The following is a 22,568-nucleotide window of genomic DNA, read 5'->3' as shown; positions in this document are numbered from 1 at the left end:
TTTGATTATGCAGAAAAAAATCAGCTCTTCAAATTGTTGATCGATATCTTTTATGAAAAGGGGAGATTTTTTTTTTTTTTTTTTTTTTTTTTTTTTTTTTTCTGAGGCTGTCATTTAGAATCCCTGTTTGATGGGGCTATATTTGGTACATTGTCTTATCCTGTTTTACGCTTGTTAATTCATTACTTCTCCTATATAGTTTTTCCCCCTTAGGCTATTTTCCCAAAGGCTTGGGCATCTTGGTGGTGTAGCTTACCTAATAATAATAATAATAATAATAATAATAATAATAATAATAATAATGTATAATATATAATATATAATATATAATATAATGTAATATAATAATGATATTATAATATAATAATGATAATATAATAATAGTAATAATATAATAATAATAATAATAATAATAATAAAACTACAAATTTTTTAATTGAATCCTAACAATGTATTGTTAATAATATGCTTGAGGCTTTGAATTACTTTAGCATAACTTAATTTATACCCACAAAGAGTCACTCCAATGTGTTTTCATCTAACTTTCGATATTAATTACCGAATCAAAGAATTTTGTTGCCTTGGTTTATATAAAGTTAAAGGCTTCCCGGCAAAGATTCTTTTGCTGCAATGCAGGTAAACTTGGGAGGGGAAATACACGAACTTTAATAAGATTTTAATGTGGATTTTCTGAATACATTTTTGTGTGTACGAATATATTAAGGTCAACCATTTTTTTTTTCTGTCTTTACCAGAAACCATTAGTTTAAAACAACTAACATTAGGAGACAGAACTCCAATGTTACGGACAGTCCGTGCGTGGGATGTCACTAGCCCCGCCGGAGGCGAGGGCGTTGGTGGAAGTGGGCGTGGTATATTCGACATCCGCCCACCACCTGGGTTATCCCACGCCCCAACTCACACACTGGCTCTTCTATGTGATTTGACTCTTGATTCCGATAATTTCTCCGCCGTGTTGGCCGCCAGGATTGGAGGAAAAGGGTCAGTATTTTTATGTTTATTATCGATTTTTTCTCCCATTGAGCATAAACATTTATATCATCTTATATTGTTTCCGAAGAATTTTATTGATTGCGGTAATAGATTTACTATTTAATGAAAACAGTTATATTTCTGATTGACCAAACTACATTTGTTTTTATTCTGTTCGAGAATAATTGCGGTATTACTATTTTAGATAAGGGAATATGATTTTATTGTATATGTAAATACCGTTAATTTTAAAGTAGAGGAAATTTTGGTTTTTATGGCATTGAAAGTACGATATTCTGTATTGTATAGTAAGACAAAATTCTTCCCATTTTTTTATTGTATACGAGGGGAAAAAATCATTGTAGTAGTAATTTTTTTCCAAGGATAAGAATGAATATTCATGAATAAATAAATACATGAAGTACATATTTTACCGATAGCATGATTGGATTTAGGGTTGATCAGTGTTATTACTTTGGAATTGAAATTTTTAAAATTTCGAATGGTAATCATATTTGTGTAGTAGGTTACTTTAGTATATAAAGGAAATTGGACTCTTTCCTGGCATTTTGGCCATTGAAGGTATCCCATGTTTAATATCAAATAAGGAAAAAATTCGTATGTTCAACATTCCTTCAATATATTTATTTCATTATAGAAGTTCATAGAAATAGAGAAAAGTCTGCATTACGTAAATGTCCCAATGTAGCACACCTTTACCCAATAGTGTTTATTAATTTTCAGCATTTGCTGAATTTTAATTTCACTTTGGAATTAGTCCCTTTGAACAAGTCTTTGGAAACTAGTGATGAAGGTTTTTTTTTAGAATATCATATTCAAGCTGGAGGCGTTTACTTTGTGAAACCTAAGTATAGACAAAATTACTTTAGTCGTGCATTTAAAAGCGAAATTTCATTTTCAGTTAGAAAAGCTGACCGTATAATGCAGTATTATTCATAATGACAGGAGTGTAAGATTTTTTTAAAGATGAACAAGAATTTCTCTCGAATCCTCTAAAACGTGACTTTCATTGCATCCTTTTTGGGTTAATATTGGCGGTATAACGGCATGGGGGCGTTTATGACATATGGTAATAAGTACATTTCTTATACATGATATATTGATATATTTATCTATAATTTTTTAATACATATTTTTAAAATATCCTGTATTAAACTATTACAGGTGAATATTACGTTAGATATGGTTAAATATTCAACCTCTTATTTTCTTAATGAATAGTAATATAGGAAGACGAGCTTTCCTCTCACAGCAGGAGAAGTAATCATTAAAATCTCCCGTTCTGTTTAATTAATTCTCTTTAAACTTTCAGGGTTGGTGTGGATTTAGACGTAGCTGTGGAGAAACTGGCGGTGCTGGGTCGAGTGGTCTTGACGCTCACCCTCAACATGGAGGCTCCTTTCCCTCACGTCACTCGGGTGGCCTTGTCTTTTACCGATAAGCCTCAAGTCTGGTTCAGCGTCAGGATACTCAAGGTTCTCTCTCTCTCTCTCTCTCTCTCTCTCTCTCTCTCTCTCTCTCTCTCTCTCTCTCTCTCTCTCTCTCTCTCTCTCTCATTGACAGTTTTACATGCAAATTCACTGGGATTAATATTGTTGTGAAATATTCGGACCTATCAAATATTGTAATTTGAAAATTATTAAAATGTTTATATTCATTTTACTTCAATAGCTATGGACTCAATATGTAAATCAAAATTCATCCGTATAGATCCAGGTTCCTAGTATTCATTCGCCTTTTTCCTAATGTTTGGCAGTTTTTATTATATCACTAAATTCTCTTGTTTTGGATGGTAGAATATGCATGCTATTATGGAATATGATATTAGTGGTTCATTTGATCAATATAACCGCTTTTGTAAGTTGTGTGAAGTTGGGAAAGCAGTTAATTACTAATCTAATTTTAAGATATAACATTTAAAGGCAATAGGTAAAAAAAGACCTTTAAGGATAACAGACTTTCTTTTAATGTTAAACATATTGTAACTATTACCGTGACCCAATATATTTTACTGACGTTAATTGCAATTATTTATGCGTGCTTTAATAGTGTACAGAAAATCTCCGTGCGGGGTATGGGGAGTGGTATCTTTTCCTGGTTTTATCGCCCACTTTTTAGCCTCTACTTTATCCTTTTGTTTTTTTCTCCTTTCTTAATTTCTAACCTCTTAAAACTTCTCCATGGTGTAACTGGTTGCTGAATGCCCCCCCCCCCCCCCCAAACCCAGCTCAAGGCTGCATGGGCTAAAATAAAAAACTTTATATTTAACTGGTAACAAACTCCTATTTGATACCAGTGCACGAGAAGAAGAATTTAGATTTGATCTAAAAGCACACATTTCCTGTTAGTCTAAAGGAGGCATTGGAGGCATTACAGAAATGTATTTGCAACGTGCCTTCAACCATTTGCTTAATGTCCTTCTACTTGACCTCTGTTCCCGCATCCTTTATTCTATTTTGCTGTTCAACCTCTTTATAGAGTGATTGCAGTTTTCCCCAAGTTTTACAAGGCCCAGCGCTGGGATATGTAGTAAAAATTCATAAATCCAATCCAATCGAATTCTATTAGAAGTATAGATATTAATTTCTTAAGTAAGATCCCGGTGCATTTCGTCGCATATTGATATACTGCAATACATGAATGTAAGCAATATAAACACTAAAATTGAAAACCAATTTTATGTTTCCCTTTTGCAGGCCGTTCAAATGATGGAAGTGCCAGTTCTGAAGACTTGGCTTCATTCCTTGGTTACGGATGCCCTTGCTACTGCTTGGGTCGATCCAGGTCAACTTGAGTTCAACATTCATTCTCCGGAAGCCTTCGTCCCAGAGCAGAGGTCTGGGGACGCTTTAGCTCAAGGAGTCCTCACTGTTATCCTGTGGACACAAAGAGGGGTCTCTAGTAAGTGTGTATATATGTATGTATTAGTTAATTATGTGTGCATATAAAAACATGATGATGAATATATTGATAAGAAATCTTATATGCGAAATGCCTCAAGGAAAGTCTTATCCATTATTTTTCCATCCTGATATATATAACAGATTTTACACGCAATGTTTTTAGTATTTTTTTTTCTATTCCTATGCTGTTTATTAATTAAAAGATTTGTGTGGTAGCTCGTATTTTAATTTTGAAAATAAATTTTTTGAATTCAAAAGCTATTAGAAAATTAAAAAGTCCATCGTATGAAATTCGTAATCAGTCCGCGGGTGTGGACGTGTGTTTCAATGCTCTGTATCGAATCTGGCTTTAAACGGAATCATTGTGTATCTCGTTGTTTATACTATGAAAAATCTCTTTGTGGGTGTTTGCTAGTATTGATATTAGTGAAATATAGTGCTAAAAATCAGTGGTTTCCTTGTATGTGAGGTCTGTAGTGAAAGGCCTGACCCAGCATTTTTGCGTTGGGGTGGGGCTACTTGAAAAGTTCATTGAAAAATGATTCAATATGTCCTTCCTTAGAAAACAAAAAGGAAAACGTAATCCCGTGAATGATCTCGATCTATTTGTGACTGAAATCGACACGGTACTCCAAGGAAAAGAGGAAAATATAATGGCAGCAGCTTATGAAGAATGTGATGACGGAGGCAATCATGGCATGTGTGGGCACTGTGAGTCCTATGTCGATGATGGGATACAATGCGATCAATGCCGAAGATGGTACCATGATGAAGTAGATTGCTCTAATTTAAGGGATGGTACAAGTACTCTTTTAAAAAGCAGGAACATCATTTATAAATGTCCAAAATGTGTTGAGACTGCATGTGTTGATGACATGACGAGACTAAGCATCAACATAGCAGAGATGAAGGTAAATGTACAACAACAGATGTCTTGTTTTATGGATATGATAACTGCTCAATACACTGATATGCGTCAAGAAATTGTTGAGCTGAAAGAGAAACTTATGGAATACGAAAAAGAGAATGTGACCAAGACTACATATGCAAGTAAGTTGAAATCAAGAAACACTTTGGTTATAAAATCTACGGAGGAAAATAAGAAGGCTTCAGATATCAAGAAAACTATCATGAAGAAGATAACCACGAATGTCGAACAGGTCAAAACCTCTAAACAAGGCCACTTGGTAGTTAATTTTGCGGATAAAACTGGGTTAGAAAAGGCTAAAAATGACTTAGAAGAGGTCAAGAAGGACATTAAGGTAGAAGTAGATAAAAAGGATCTACTTAAACCGAAGATCAAGGTCTGCAATATTGATGAAAATGAAGATGATATAATTGCCAGTATAATGGAGAAGAATGAATGGTTGAATGATATATGTGAAAATGAAGAAGACTTTAAATTGATCAGGAAGTTTAAATCAAGACAAAGCGGTAAATTACACGTCATTACAAAGTGTAGTCCAACTATCAGGAAAGTCTTCCGTAAAAGAGATGATAGAGTATATACCACGCTTGGAGGATGCTGTAAAATCTATGATTCCTACAATGTATTTCAGTGTTATAAATGCCAGGAATTTGGTCATACTGCTGAAAATTGTAGCAAGACTCAGGTATGTGCCAAGTGTAGCCAGGATCATCGAACCACGGATTGTACTGTAAATACGTTAAAGTGTCATAACTGCACAATGAGGAATTACAATGATACGAATCATAAGACATATGACGATAACTGTAAAGTATACAAGGAGGAGCTTACCAGGATAAAAAATAGAACCGATCATGGAGTCTAGCCCATTGGTTAAGTGTGGTCTGATAAATATTCAATCGGTGGGGAATAAAACCATAAAGATTAGAAATCTTATTAACGAAATGGAATTAGATTTATGCTTATTAACGGAAACTTGGTTGCAGGGAAATATTAGTGATAACTCAAAGATTCAGGAGATGACGCCGTGTACTCATGATTTCTACCACATACCAAGAAAGGACAAAACTGGAGGAGGAGTGGGTGTCTTTGTGTCGAAAACTTTCTCTAGGGTTTCTATCATGAATGAAATAGTATTTGAAACGTTTGAATATATCTGTTTAAAACTGACAAGAAACAATAAGGTATTGAATATAATATCATTATATAGACCACCAGCGAGTAATATGACTAAATTCATTGAAGAATTTAGTATTCTTGTGGGTGTGGTGGACGATATTAAAAATACATTAATTGGTGGAGACTTCAACTGTTGGGTAGATGATGAAAATGATAATAAGGCTAAAGAACTCAAGGAAGTATTTGAGATGTTTAATTTAATAAACAGTGTTTTGGTATCAACGTCAGTAGGTGGTCATACACTCGACTTGGTCATATGTGGAAAAGACTCAGACCTAATAAAAAACCTTGAAGTGGAACCAGACTTTGAGATCTCAAAAACACATAAACTCATCACCTTTAATGTTAATATAAATTGCACCAGAGTATTGAAAAAATGGATCACATATAGGGAACGGGAAAATTTTGATGCTGAGAATTTTATTGAAGCTAGTGTAGCGCAAATGTTTTGTGTGAACACACAATGTGAACATATGGTAGACATAGAATGTGTTGGGTGCTATACCAAGAAATACAATGACAATTTTGAAAAATGTACGATACCATGTGTCCCATAAAGAACAAACAAATAGTGGTACGCGAAAATGTTAGATGGTATAATAGTGAGCTATTAAAGGCAAAAAGACACAGACGTAAGATGGAAGGTAGATGGAAAAGAGCCAAATCTTTACAATCCAGAAATCTATATAATAAGGCCAGAAATGACTATAACATCCTGTTAGAAAAAACAAAAAGAAAATTCTACAACGGCGAATGTAAAAAAACCAATAACATGAAGGACTTTCAGAAAAACCTTGATGATTTGATGGGATTAAAGAAAAAATATGTCTTGCCTGACAATGTTTGTGCAGAGAGTTTTGCTATATTCTTTAGTGAAAAAATTGATAAAATCTATAGAGGCTTCCCCCAAAATCACTTGGAAGGACAATCAGCTATGCCAGTGAAGGAGGGAAAGAAGTTAATAAAATTTAAGGAAATAAATATGTGCGACTTGTTAAAGGTTATGAGAGAGATGAAGAATACATATTGTGGAAACGACCCTTTCCCAAACAGTTCAATAAGTGAAGCTCCAAACAAACAAGTCGTATATAATATTACCTGAACATAATTAACCTAAGTATATCACAATCCTGTTTTCCTAGCTGTGAAAAAACTGCGTTGATCAAACCAATTTACAAAGGGAAAGGTGATGTAAACGAGCTAAATTCATATAGGCCCATTTCAAATTTATCCTACATGTCAAAGCTTATTGAAAAAGTCATAAGTGAGCAATTATGGGCGCATATTGACGAGTTAGAGGTATTCTCGGAAAATCAATCGGCCTACAGAGCTAATCATTCTACAGAAACTACTTTGTGCTCAATAATGAATGATATGATAGGTCTTCTTGATGGGGGAAAGTGTGGAATTTTAATTATGTTAGATCTTAGTGCTGCTTTTGACACTGTTGTGCACGAGTACTTACTTGACGACTTAAAGTCTATTGGAGTGACTCAGGAAGCACTGAAATTTTTGCGAAGTTACTTAGTGAACAGGAAGACTATTGTAGAAGTTTCTGGAAACCGATCCAATGAGAGAATTCTTATGAAGGGTGTACCACAGGGTAGTGTCCTTGGCCCTATCTTGTTTAACATATATACTATCGAGCTATCACCCATCTTGAAAAAACAAAAAGTGGGTTTTAAACTATATGCAGATGATACTCAGTTTTACCTCTCAATTTCAACAACACAAGATACAGGGAAGAAAATTGATGAGATAATGACTGAAATAAAAACATGGATGCAGAGGAAAAAGCTCAAATTAAATGATGATAAAACAGAATGTATGTTCTTTGGCACAAGGGTGGCTTTGAAGAATTACCAGTTAATTCAAAGTATAAAAATTGGTGATGCTGATGTTGGGATTGTGCCTGTTGTGAAAAATTTGGGTGTACTGATAGACTGTAATTTGTCAATGAAGGACCAAATTGTGAACACAGTGAAAGTGTGTAACTATCACCTGAGAAACATAGCATTTATTAGAAAATATTTAACAGAGGGCAGTACAAAAATTTTAGTGATGAGTCATGTAATATCAAGGCTTGATTATTGCAATTCTCTGTACTACAAATTGCCCAATACACTACTAAGAAAGCTTCAAAATGTGCAAAACCGGGCGGCTAGACTGATAAAAGGCATTAAATTTCGGGAGAGAATAACTCCTGCGCTGATCGATCTACATTGGTTACCTGTTAAGGCTAGAATTGAATTTAAAATTTGCTTGTTGACTCACAAAGCACTTACAAGTGATAAGCCTAAATATCTTCGTGATTGCTTGGTTCCCTACCCTGAAGCTACCAGCGCCGCTGTAAGAGTTAGACATGCAGATGACCCACATAGACTATTCGAAATTAGTGTGAATCATGCAATAGGAGGAAGAACGTTCAGTTATGCTGCACCGAGACTCTTTAACGACCTTCCACTCGATGTCAAGAATAGCACAAATGTGGCAGCCTTCAAGAAAAACCTGAAGACTTATCTTTTTAGAAAGTGTTATAATAGTGACCTGAAAACTATTAAGCCTGAATACAAATGCTAGCGAAATAACTGATAACGATACAGAGAAAAATATTAACTGGAAAGGAATTATTTTTTCACACACCAAGGCCCGCCTGAACAGACCTTTAGTGTTTGATGGAAGGCGAGAAATAAACCCCTAAAAATTAAAAAGTAAAGTAAAGTAAATGATACTAAGTAGCAAGTGAAACATATTTTTATATTTTTGTATTTTATCCTAATTTCGATCTTTGATAATGTATGAATATTAATGAAAAGTTGTGTAGTAAGTGAAATAGTCTGCGTACTTACCGTAGATTATTTTGTACAGTATTTATAATTTACTTTAGGAAATACCATTTTTTCTCTTCAGATATCCATAAGTTTAAGATGAAAAAAGTTTCAAAATGCATAGTTATTTACTTATTGAAGTCGCATATCTTTTTTAACTATTTCATCTCTTATACAAATATTGAAACTTAAGCTGGAACAATTCGTAAATGTACAGAAAATTCAAATTTTTACGTTCATTGATCGTAATTATAAGGATTTGTGGTGCTTTCACAGGTGGAGGTCAAGACGAAGACAAATGGGTCGTGGTTTTAATTGGCAGTCAGCAGCACGTGACGACCCCAATCGCCAGCCATCGATGGCAAGAGGCTTGCAGCTTCTTGGTGGACTCCTCCCCCAGCACCCAGACCCTGGTGGTCAAGGTGAAAACGAAGAGACTCATCACGACCACCCTCACCCAATACGAGTTACCTCTTAGTCAGTACAACCTCGATACCTGTAGAGTGTGAGTAACTAACATGCCCTCGCCTCGCTAGTCCTCCTTAACTGCTTTTTCTCACCGTTGTTTATCGGTCTGTTTATTTGCTTAGGGGTGACCTCACATTCCCTGCAACACATTGGCTATGGACAGCCAAATGTTTCCTGCTGCTTACTATCCAAGTGATAGATTCCTATTCGTCTTTTGCCAAGTGCTATCTATTTGACAATTATTAGCCTCGCCTTTTCTCAATCTTTTTTAACAAGTAATAATTGCAAATTACTGCTACTTGCTTACAAAGCCATAACGTCATATATCCTGATATTTATTTACCGAGTTATAATCCAATATTTTTTGCTATCTACTCATTATATAATACATCACCTACTATTTAATTTTTCATAGCTATAAATACACCTGAAAATAACCTCATATTCATTCGTTTATTAAACAATTGATAACATGTTTGTTTGGCTCTATTTGATTGTTAGGTGTTCTTAAGATCGAACTTATTTTTTTCTTATTTGGAGGCTGTTAGCAACAGCATGAGTTGAATTTTACATGGTCATGGTATTTATGTAGTAATCGTTGATATGTAACTAATTAAGTTTGTAGTATTAGTAATAATCCAGCCACCTTCTTTTGTTTTCCCTACAAATTATATCGCTCATTCCTTTATGAAAAGTAAATAAATTTTGATAACTTTAATGTCCCTGGACCTTAACTTTCTTGCATTCCTATGATTGCTCCCCTTTTACGAATCCTCTTCAAGATAAGAGAATGATAAACTAAAGACTGAATATCGATTAGTTAAAGATCCATTGGAAATAACAAAAATGCAGATTCATGTTTGAGTTTTACTTTAAAATGAAATGGTTATACCAAATATAAATATTTGGATGGGTTTGAATTCAAAACATTTCCAGAATTTATCCTCTTCTTAGAGAGAGAGAAAAAAAAATTGTGTGATCATCCATTGCTGTGAATCAGTTCCATGTGGGTTTTATATTTCCCTGTTCTTTTGTTTGTATTTATGAATACTTTTAAAATGGACATTCGTAGAGACAGAGAGACGCACTGACAGAGACAGACAGACAGACAGCACTGTTTAAATATTGCGGTCGACAGCCAGACTTCATCAGAATCATCATTGTTCTCTTTAAAGGATGCTTTAACAAGTCCCACAAACATAAGTCTTCTTTTCTTCTAGTTTGTGTTGCATCATTACCATCCTCGCTCCCTGTCAGTGTTGCATCGTTACCATCCTCATTCTTTAGTTTATGCTTGTTACCATTCTCACTCCCTGTGCTATGTCATTACCATCCTCGCTCCCTGTGTTTCGTCGTTACCATCCTCCATCTCTAGTTTATGCTTGTTACCAATCTCACTCCCTGTGTTGTGTTGTTACCAATCTCACTCCCTGTGTTGTGTTGTTACCAATCTCACTCCCTGTGTTGTGTTGTTACCAATCTCACTCCCTGTGTTGTGTTGTTACCATCCTCGCTCCGTGTTGCGTCGTTACCATCACTTTTTAGTTTATGCTTGTTACCATTCTCACTCGTTGTGTTGTTACCATCCTCGCTCCTTGTGTTGCGTTGTTACCACCCTCACTTTCTAGTTTATGCTTGTTACCAATCTCACTCCCTGTGTTGTGTTGTTACCATCCTCGCTCCCTGTGTTTCGTCGTTACCATCCTCTATCTCTAGTTTATGCTTGTTACCATTCTCACTCCCTGTGTTGTGTTGTTACCATCCTAGCTCCCTGTGTTGTGTCGTTACCATCCTCACTCTCTAGTTTATGCTTGTTACCAATCTCACTCCCTGTGTTGTGTTGTTACCATCCTCGCTCCTTGTGTTGCATCGTTACCATCCTTTCTTTCTAATTTATGCTTGTTACCAATCTCACTCCCTGTGTTGTGTTGTTACCATCCTCGCTCCCTGTGTTACATCGTTACCATCCTCACTTTCTAGTTTATGCTTTTTACCAATCTCACTCCCTGTGTTGTGTTGTTACCAATCTCACTCCCTGTGTTGTGTTGTTACCAATCTCACTCCCTGTGTTGTGTTGTTACCATCACTTTTTAGTTTATGCTTGTTACCATTCTCACTCGTTGTGTTGTTACCATCCTCGCTCCTTGTGTTGCGTTGTTACCACCCTCACTTTCTAGTTTATGCTTGTTACCAATCTCACTCCCTGTGTTGTGTTGTTACCATCCTCGCTCCCTGTGTTTCGTCGTTACCATCCTCTATCTCTAGTTTATGCTTGTTACCATTCTCACTCCCTGTGTTGTGTTGTTACCATCCTAGCTCCCTGTGTTGTGTCGTTACCATCCTCACTCTCTAGTTTATGCTTGTTACCAATCTCACTCCCTGTGTTGTGTTGTTACCATCCTCGCTCCTTGTGTTGCATCGTTACCATCCTTTCTTTCTAATTTATGCTTGTTACCAATCTCACTCCCTGTGTTGTGTTGTTACCATCCTCGCTCCCTGTGTTACATCGTTACCATCCTCACTTTCTAGTTTATGCTTGTTACCATTCTCACTCCTTGTGTTGTTACCATCCTCGCTTCCTGTGTTTCGTCGTTACCATCCTCTATCTCTAGTTTATGCTTGTTACAATTCTCACTCCCTGTGTTTTGTTGTTACCATCCTCGCTCCCTGTGTTGCGTCGTTACCATCCTCACTATCTAGTTTATGCTTGTTACTAATCTTACTCCCTGTATTGCGTTGTTACCATCCTTTCTCCCTGCATTGCGTCGTTACCATCCCGACTCTAGTTTATGCTTGTTACCATTCTCACTGCCTGTGCTGTTACTATCCTTGCACCCTGTGTTGCGTCGTTACTATCCTCACTCCCTAGTATATGCTTGTTACCATTCTCACTCCCTGTGCTGTCACTATCCTCGCTCTCTGTGTTGCGTTGTTACCATCCTCACTCTCTAGTTTATGCTTGTTACAAGTCTCACTCCCCGTGGTGTGTTGTTACCATCCTCTCTCCCTGTGTTGCGTCGTTACCATCCTCACAGTCTAGTTTATGCTTGCTACCATTCTCACTCCCTGTGTTGTGTTGTTACCATCCTTGCTCCGTGTGTTGCATCATTACCATCTTAACTCTCTAATTCATACTTGTTACCATCCTCACTCCCTTGGTTGCGTCCTTATCACCTTCACTCCCATGGTTGCGTCGTTACCATCTCACTCCCTGTGTTGCGTTTTTACCATCTTCACTCCCCAGTCTAGGCTTATTGTAACACCATTCTCACTCCTTAGTTTATGCTTGTTATAACACCATCCTCACTCCATTTTTTGCATCATTACCATCATCACTCTCTTGTTTATGCTTGTTACCATCGTCAATCACTGTGTTGTGTCGTTACCATTCTCGCTCCTTTTGTTGTGTCATCACCATCCTCACTCCGTGTTGCATTGTTATTATCCTCACTCCTTGTGTTGTGTCATCACCATCCTAACTACCTATGATGCATTATTATCATTCTCACCCCCTAGTTTATGCTTGTTATAACACTATCCTCACTCTCTGTGGTGCGTCATTACAATCCTCACTCTTGTGTTGCACCGTTACCATCGTAACTCCTTGTGTTGTGTCGTTAACATCCTCATTCTCTTTATTGCATTGTTACCATCGTCATTTCTTGTGTTGAGTTATTACCATCCTCACTCTCTAGTCTATACTTGTTATAATACCATCCTCACTCCCTGCGTTGGTGTTTCGTGGTTACCATTCTCACTCATTGTGTTGTGTTGTTACCATCCTCACTCCTTGTGTTGTGTTGTTACCATCCTCACTCCTTGTGTTGTGTTGTTACCATCCTCACTCCTTGTGTTGTGTCGTTACCATCCTCCCTCCCTGTGTTGTGTCATTACCATTCCCAATCCTTGTGTTGTGTCGTTACCATCCTCACTCCTTGCGGTGTCATTACCATCATTACTCCATGTGATGTGTTTTTACTATCATCACTCTGTGTTGCATTCTTAACATCCTCACTCTTTATCTTATACCGTTACCATCCTCACTCTGTGTTGCATCATAATCATGGCTTTATTTCAAGCTTTATCTGGTCAGGTTTGATGTGAAACAGAAAATAAAACTCGTAGGAAGACATTATCAAAGAAAATTTAAATAAAATTTGAATATTATAATCGGTTTGTTTTTAAGTTTTTGTTGGGTCTCTGTCGAGAAAAAGTCAATATATGTTCAAACAGGTGCAAATTCATTTTTGTTCCATCTTGTTACTAGTATTGTAAGAATAGAATAGAAGTGGAAAATAGAGTATATACCACGATTTCATTAAAGGAATTTAAAGGAGTACAATGAATGCATGTTGGGTATTCTGATTTGATGGACGTTGATCGTATAAATGGCTCTTATGTCTACTCGCCAATGGTTTATTTATTTCTTTAAAAAGGGAATTTTCAGCGTCGCTCGCCCTGAGCTATAAAAATGGTGATAGGACCAATTTACGAGAGAGCCTGGATGCATCAAGTTTATTATTTGGGTTCCAGCTCATTCGATCTTCAAGTTGTCACTTAAGTAGGCTTAACCAGAATCGGGCTCGGACCAACTGCCTGCCCATGTCAGCCTTTGAAAGAAGTCTGTTTAAAACAAAGATGATTATCTCTCTCTCTCTCTCTCTCTCTCTCTCTCTCTCTCTCTCTCTCTCTCTCTCTCTCTGAATAAGATTAGTATTACCAATGGTTCAAATTAATTTGTTTAATTTATTAAACCCCATTTCACGTTAAATTAATGCATCGCTGTCTCTTTCAGTGTGGAGACCATACTGCAGAAGAAAGGTGTTAAAGTGATGGGGGGTAGCGTGCCCATGCTCCATCTGCGCTTGCAGTATACTCCCCTAACCCCAGTCAATTTGGAGACCCCTCTTCCTCAGTGTCCTGCAGATACTAAAGAGTGTAAGGGTTCAGTTTTCCTATTCTTTATTTATTCATATGAAGATAATATATTTACATATGTATGAATATATCGTCATTCATATGAATATATGCATGTATAAAATTATGTATACACGTACATTGGGCTTGTATGAGACTAACATAAAAGGGAAGGGTGAAGTAGTGTTTGGTGAAGTGACAATTAGTGTCTGGGATTGAAAGGCGAAGAGCGAGAGAGGGTGTAGCTTTTATTGAGTGAATGGATGATAGGTAAAGTATTGGAATGGAAGGTGTCGTCATCTAGGTTAATGTTGTGCAAGGATCAGGCTGGGTAGGTATGTATGGCCTTTGTTAGTGCGTATGGGCCAGGTTGTGAGAAAAGTGAAGAAGAGCGCAGTGGATTCTGGAATGAGTTAACAAGGTTTGTAGAAATCCTGAGTAGAATTAATTATGGATTCTATCTTAGAAGTGCAGGGTGGCTTTAAAAGAGGTAGATGTATGAATCAGATTTTTATAGCAAGGCAGATATGCAAGAAATACTTAGCAAAAGTTAAAGAGGTATATTTTGCATTTATTGATCTGGAGAAAGCTTATGATAGAGTTGATCTGGATGCAATGTGAAATGTAATTAGGTCATAGGGAATTGGTGGATGATTGTTACAAGCATTTAATAGTTTATACATAGGCAGTAAAGTGTGTGTTAGGGAATGAAGTGAGTGAGTGGTTTCCAATCAGGATGGGGCTGAGACAGTGATGTTTGATGTCACCATGGTTGTTCTATTTGTTTGTTGTTGAAGGTAAAAGAGATTTCAATGCTTTAGTGCTTGTTTCCAGGATTGAAACGATGAAGGAGTGATCATGAGTGGGAGGTAAATCAATTGTTGTTTATGGATGATACTATATTGTTTGCAGACTTGAAGGAAAAGGTGTGTTGATTGATGACAGTTTGGAAGTGTGTGAGAGAGAAGTAGGTTGCAAGTTAATGTGGGTGAGAATAATGTGGGTAAGAATATATATGTATATATATATACATATATATATACATATATATATATATATATATATATATATATATATATATATATATATATATATCATATATATATATATATATCATATATATATATATATATATATATATATATATATGTATATATATGTATGTGTGTATATATATATATATATATATATATATATATATATATATATATATTATATATATATATATATATGTATATATATGTATATATATATATATATATATATATATATATATATATATATCAATTTTTATCTGTACGTCTTTTTATTTTTTTACAGGTGCTGGTGTATTGTACATTGTAATCCATGGTGCGGACAACATTGGTGCCTCCGAATATCCACCAAGCCCTTACTGTCTAGTCTTTAACAACCGCAGAAAGGTGGGAGGGCAAGCTCTTTTTCTCTTAGTTTGTTAAAAAATTATAAAATGAAATAATTTTGTATTTTTGATTTTGAAAGGAATCTTAAATGAAATGTTTAGGTATGATAGCCAAAATGTTTTTCAACTAAAACCATAGTATCAGTTATGTCCCATGAATTTGATTGAAATTATAGTTTCTAATAAATTTGGAAATTTTTGTTAATCTCTTGGTATTAAGTAATTTTCTTCAAATTTTACACTACTCAGTAATGTAGAATGCTAGAGAGTAAAATGATGTTTTTATATATTCATCCATCTGCCACTTATGCGACTACAGCGATATATAACCTGATACTCGTACAAATGGTGTTTTAAAATAATTAGAATCCCCAGTGATCGATGTCCTATTTATTATCATTTTTTAATAAATTATTGACGTAAATTATTAGATCATATTTTTTATCCAAATCCCTTTTGAGCCGAATTAATTCTAATGTTTTCCCAAATGTGTCATAGCTTGTCAAATTAGATTTTCATGTTTTGTTTGAGAACTCTTAATTATCATGATTGTCATATCATTATTCTCTTGAATTTTCCTATCGCCTTCTTTATCCTTATTAACTAATATTAAACTTCTCCATTTTTTCTGTATCATTTATTTCAATAATTTCCAAATCTTTTTTATCACTAGTTTTCCCCAATACTTCTTTTTTCGGTATTTCCAAAACATCGTTATCATTCTTATTTTTCATGATTTTCAAATCACTATCATCATTAATTTTCTTTCAATTTCCATATTCATTATTTCCGGTTCACTATCACCATTACCTTTCCTCTATTCCCGTTTTTCATAATTTCTAATCTACCTCCTACGGCTTTACCAACGCAGATCAAGACCACGCATTATGTAAGCGAATGCGCCTCTCCTCGGTGGGAGTGTGGCGTCGAACTACTGGTGACGGACGTCAGTGCTGTCACCCTGTCAGTCGCAGTCTGTTCCATGCCCAGGGCAGCCCAGGACACCGAACTGCTCGGACTTGCTTCTCTCTCATTAGCTGCGGTAAGATACTGGATGTTTAAGGAAGTTAAAATTACATTCCCGTATTTTACATACTTTTGAATTTGCTTTTCACATATTGAAACCATTTTTGGAATGTGGATGTGGTAGGTGGGAAATGTTTAAGTGGTAGAATTTGATTAATTTAACAACAGGGGGTGGCTTTTTCAGCAATAGTATAAACTATTTCAAGGGTCCAGAAAAATTGTTTTCTGCAAGGAATTGATCTGATTAAACAAAATACAGTATGTGTAGTAAAAAGTGTCAAAACAGTTTAGGATTTGAAAGTGCAAGTAAGGAAAGCCAGACATTGTCTGAAGAATGTTATTAAGTATTAAGACGAATTCTCAGTAACTTATGCAGGTATACCGACTTCTCGTTTATCTAGTCTTCAAAGTTTTAAGGACTTTAGTTGTTTATAGGGGGAGAGAGAGTATTTGGCCACGAAAGAGCTGGGCCCTAATTTGTTGATTTAGTCTTCTTAATTATATGTGGCTTCAATCAATAAGGACAGTAATATATAGTGAATTAGAAAATTGGAATCTTTTATGCTTTATATTTCATTTGAATTTCAAATTGAACTTTATACCTTAATTCAATGTTTCATATAGCATAACGACTGATAGCACTATTAAGATTGCAACTCTTTTTTTTAGCATTCTGCTCTACCTCCATTCCCTCCAAGATGTTTAAGCTGTGAATAACTCCCTTGCCCCAGCTCCAGGTCTTTACACCACAAATTTTTTACATCAAAATTATTCCGAAGTGACTGTCGGTAGTATCCGTTGTTAGTTAATACTATGTTTTATCCAGGTGGAATTACCTCTGTTACGTCATCAATTGGCCCTAACCCGAAGTCTTCCAACCCCGGGGGGAGCCCCTGGGTCTGCCTCATCCCAACCTGGGTAAGTTTGTCGGCTGTTTGTTTTATTTCAGTGGGGAGGAATTCCAGTTTTTAGCCGAAGTTAGTGTTGCACTAGAACTATCAGACAAGCCACATTTTTAGCTGTGGTTATAATTTAGTTCATTTATTCTTTTGACAAGTTCATAGTCTCCTATTTTAAATTGAAGGCAATAATTTTTGTTTGTTATATGAAGTGAAGCTTAACTTGGCGTGAAGGAGTTTACAATTAATAATGCTTTTATAAAAACGTTAATGATACTTGATTTAAACAAGATGGAAAATTATAAATTCATTAATTGGCTTTCTTTATAGATTTAATAGAATTTCTTGCTTTATTTGTTTCCTAAAAGAACCTGCTGATTATTTTTTTCAATTTAACTCTTTTAAAAGACTCAAATTTAATTTTGTGGAAGTCAAAGGTGTACACTACTTCTAGTTCTTGTTCTATTGCAGTTCTAATTCAATGGGGCATGTTAGGTGACAAACTGAGTGCAGTCAAAGTACGCATTCTTAGTCTGTTTTGTATCTGTTGAGTTTGTGAACCATTATGTTTTGCTTATCTACATATAGTTATGTATGACTTAATTTTTATATAAATACATGACTATCAAGAATTTATCTATATTAACATGTACAATAGGGTTTTCAAAAGAAAAATAAACCTGACACTCCCCCAAATCACTAGTGATTTCTGGAATTCAAACTGTTCCTCTGGTGAGAAGATATCTTTATATAAGAATTATTCCTGTTCTTAATTGTTTTCTACTAAAAGTAAACAAATATTTACATTTGTATATTTTCAGAAAAACCAAGTAAGTAGCGTAATATTCAACGGCACATTATCATTTTCTGGTTTTGTTAATTACTGCCTGATTCCTTCTGGAGCATAAGTTCAGTTATGACTGAAAGAAATACGCTTCGCATCTAATCTTTAGCGATAAGATATCAAATGCATTTTTGGTTTTTTAATATTCTGAAACATTGTTAGGTTGCTTCTATTTGAACACAACACTGCATCTGAGCATTTTATCTAAGCATGTATTAAAAATATAAAGGAAAACGGTTTCTTGGATTTTTGCTCTTGCGAACTGAGGTTATTGCACTGAAATAGACTAAAATGTTAGTTTGGTATATAAAAGAGTATCTAGGTGGGTTTAATGTAATGGTAAATATTAATTTTGAAAGTCCCCTCTAAGCTGTGTTACCAAAAGTTTATAAGACATTTAACCAAAACTGTTTAAAAGCGGTTTATGTTTCTGTGTTTTTAGTGTTGATAAGTCATCAAATGGCCTTCCAGTCCCCGGTCCATATGACCCAGATTCACAAATTCAAAGCTGAAAAATTTGTCACCAGACAATTTTCCTAGCACACCTCGCTCCGAGGAAGTGAAACTTGTCACACACATACTGAGCAGCGAGTAGCCAAACAGATAGCGTAGCCAGAGTTGGCAGAAGAGGTGGGCAGCGCTACACAAAGGAACTCACAACGCAGTAAAGGTGTGGCTTGGTACACTTCCTCAAAGCCAGGTGTACCAGGAATTTCTGTGTCCAACTGTATACTAATCATAACAAATTGACAAATGTCCTTGTCATGTGCTCAGATAAATCTTTGTAGTTTTGATTGCATTTTTCCATTTCTTTTTTTTCGCATCCTCCTCCCGCTTACTCATCAAGACAACTTATGAATATTATTCCATTTTTTATAAATGCAATTTTGAAATTCCTTCACTCCTGTAATCCTTTATATTTATTCAGTATTTTGGTGGTATATATTTTATTTAACAATCTACCTTTAGAATAATATTGTTGATTTCTATAGAAAAACATTCACTGTTTAGTTATTATTCAGTCATTCTAATTAAATTTTCCCCAATGGATTTTGTCAATATCATATTAGTTTTGTAGATACTAATAGTTTGGTTACTCTTAGTTTTGCAAATACATTAAGAGGAATTATTGACTTTCCCTTTTTTATAAAACTATGTTTTTATTTCTTCACTTCAAATTTTCATTAAAATTTTCCAGTTTATTCATTCTTCCTCTTCGTAGACATTTTGGTCTATTGACTAGCGTTTTAATATTTTTCCTATTTACTCACTCTCTCTCAAATGCATTTTATATATTCTCATTTTAATGCATCTTTAAAATCTGTGCAATCTTCCTTTTCAAACAAGAATGAAATATGCTTACATTTCAATGTTTGAATAGTTTTTCAATTTCCCTTTTTTAATAAGTTTTAATTGGTGGATTTCCATTTAGTTTCTTAACTTATGTTTTGGACATTTCTTATATATAAGATAAAGTATGGGAAGTTTCCAGATTGTAACATGACCTTAATAACTAGCCATAATTGTTCTGTAGATTTCCAGTCTTGATTTTGTCAGGTGCGTTAAGGTAGTTTTGTAAGAATTTTCAACAAACAGCTTTAGGTTATTTGGATCGTCATTTATGTTGCATAGTCACCAAAACATGTATTTACATTATTAAACTTTATTATTTTGGTTATTTTCATTTATATATTTTCATATCGTTATAGTGAGCAGTTATAAACCATAGAATTATTAATGATTGCTTAAATATACCATATTTATAATCTCCGATCCTCCTTCATTTCTTCCCTCTTGCTGTCGGACAACTTTTCCTTCATAGTGTAACTGCAAGCTTTTCCCCAGTGATACATGGGTGTTGAATAGCCTCATAGCCCCCAGCACCGGGTTATATACAACCTAAATAAAAAAAAAAACATCTGCACTGTATAAATCCAAAATTATCCACAACAAACGTGTTTTCTTCCCTTGCTGTTACAGGACTGTAACAGTCACCCTTGTGTTCCGCGCAGTGCCTTCAGTAGCCGGTTGCAACGTGTCCTCCATAGACCTCAACGAAAGCAAAGGTCCCACGGGCATGACCACCTACAGTCACGCGGCGCCTCCTGCAGTAGCTACGTCTATGAGCGCACAACGGAGAACCTCCATAACGGGAATCACTGACGATGAGGACAACTTGAGCAGGAGGAAGATGAACTCGCATTGGATCAATCAGGCAGTTGGTATCCGATCTGAGGGGTCTAAGGTTAAGCCTGCTATAAAGATTCAGTAGATTCACACGAATTATTAATTTCATCCTATCTTATCAGGCAATTTCAAAGATCTTCGTTGAGTTTCGGCCATTTTAGTGTTAAGCTACTTATACGAGCAATATTCTTTTGTGTTACGTAGTTTATGTCGAATTGAAATCTTGTTAAATTTAAGAATGGCATTCCATTAATTATTTCTCTCTCTCTCTCTCTCTCTCTCTCTCTCTCTCTCTCTCTCTCTCTCTCTCTCTCTCTCTCTCTCTCTCTCTCTCTCTCTCTCTAGATAAAACTAAATCTGATACATGAAAGTACTCTGAAAAACTAATAGAGTAAAAGTTAGAATTCATTTTATATGAGCGCAATAATTGCTGGTCAGGCATCGTGGAAGTGCGTTCAAGTAGGAACATCATATTATCCATTTCAAAGTCAATTCAAGTTACAGAGTAGCATATGCGTCTCAAGAAGAGCTTTAGAGTAAAATCAAAGATGTTCCAGGGAAATATAGAAATGTTTTTAGTGTTAAATAGTTCTATCGGTGTACAGGATTACATTGATAATGGTATAATCCTTCTCTGAAAGTAAGTTTGGATATACAGTAAATGGTAGCCACGTTCAAAGTAATATATTATTGTGCGTGATTTAGTTGGCCTTCATTTCAAAGCATGTTTTATTTATTATGATCTACGGTGCCTTGGGTGGTTGAAAGTTAATGCAAATGAAAGTAAATTAAAAGAGAATATTTGTTTGCATATATGTTTGAGAAAATAAACTGGAAAAAAACGTTTGACTAGCAGATTCAGACTTGTCATCTTTTTGATGCCTCAAGCATGATTGATATGCTTTGTGTTATATTTCACGTAAGAATAGGTTCACTTGTAATATGTTAAGAGATTGAGAGTTGCCATAGCTGCGTAGGGATCTCTTCTAACGATGTGTAAATCGTCATTTAAAGAATATGAAAGTATTATTTGTCTCGGTCAATTTTTTTTTTCTAATTAGGATTAAGGATGAAGGTTTAGACTATTTGAAATGAGTTTGATTTATACCTTCTATCGAAAGTTATGAAATAATTTAGCTCTATTAATTTTCAAAGAAATTAAAAGAATCGTAGTTGCGTACAAAGATATTCTAAAGTTCGTGTTTAATGTGGAATATATATATATATATATATATATATATATATATATATATATATATATATATATATATATATATGTATATATATATGTATACACACACACATATATAGGCTATATATACACATATATATACATATATATATATATATATATATATATATATATATATATATATATATATATGTGTGTATATATACAGTATATTTATTACATAATGTATAATATATATATATATATATATATATATATATATATATATATATAATATATATATATAATATATATACAGTATACATGTGTGTGTAAGTATGTCTGCGTATATGTTTATTTATTAATTGATGGTGTCTTGTATTCTCAGATTTTAGGAAAGCACAATTTTGAGAATTGGCAGTTTTTACAGAAGTTCTCCTAGTTCAGAAAAAGTCTTATTTATCGTTTCTGTCTGTTTTAAAAGCACACTTTTTTTTGTGTAGGAGAAAACAAAACTATACATTGTTCCTGTTTACGTTTTAGCTATGGATATCATATTTCTTTATTTATTCATATTAAATATGAAGTAATTTATATAATTCCCGACTCCCTTTTTTTATTTCATTGTTTATTGAAGGTATCGTTGCCCTCTCACTCATGAAGTAAATAAGTTTGGAATCATTGGCCGCTACTGAATTTCCATGATCTAACATTTTGAAAAGACTTTAACGTCCAGAGTTCGACCTGAATGTGTGTTGACATAAATACCAAGATCCATGACATT

At 34.8% G+C, this 22,568-nt stretch overlaps 1 protein-coding gene across 2 annotated transcripts in view; it reads left to right on the top strand.

Moving 5' to 3' along the window:
• Positions 1-22,568, top strand: part of LOC137638844 (uncharacterized) — a 123,518-nt gene that overhangs the window by 37,384 nt on the left and 63,566 nt on the right. For both annotated transcript variants that reach the window (XR_011044197.1, XM_068371253.1), the window contains exons 5-13: positions 756-1,002; positions 2,327-2,489; positions 3,711-3,915; positions 9,129-9,357; positions 14,116-14,258; positions 15,558-15,658; positions 16,529-16,699; positions 17,510-17,601; positions 20,407-20,644. Coding sequence is in view for 1 of the 2 variants with exons in the window: in XM_068371253.1 (XP_068227354.1) it covers positions 756-1,002; positions 2,327-2,489; positions 3,711-3,915; positions 9,129-9,357; positions 14,116-14,258; positions 15,558-15,658; positions 16,529-16,699; positions 17,510-17,601; positions 20,407-20,644 (1,589 nt within the window). In the remaining variant the exon portion in view is untranslated. The remainder of the gene's footprint in view (positions 1-755; positions 1,003-2,326; positions 2,490-3,710; positions 3,916-9,128; positions 9,358-14,115; positions 14,259-15,557; positions 15,659-16,528; positions 16,700-17,509; positions 17,602-20,406; positions 20,645-22,568) is intronic.

Source organism: Palaemon carinicauda, chromosome 3 (assembly GCF_036898095.1).
Source record: "Palaemon carinicauda isolate YSFRI2023 chromosome 3, ASM3689809v2, whole genome shotgun sequence".
In the NCBI taxonomy this organism is placed as follows: domain Eukaryota; kingdom Metazoa; phylum Arthropoda; class Malacostraca; order Decapoda; family Palaemonidae; genus Palaemon; species Palaemon carinicauda.
The sequence above is the reverse complement of the archived record's forward strand: the minus strand, read 5'-3'. Positions and strand labels throughout refer to the sequence as shown.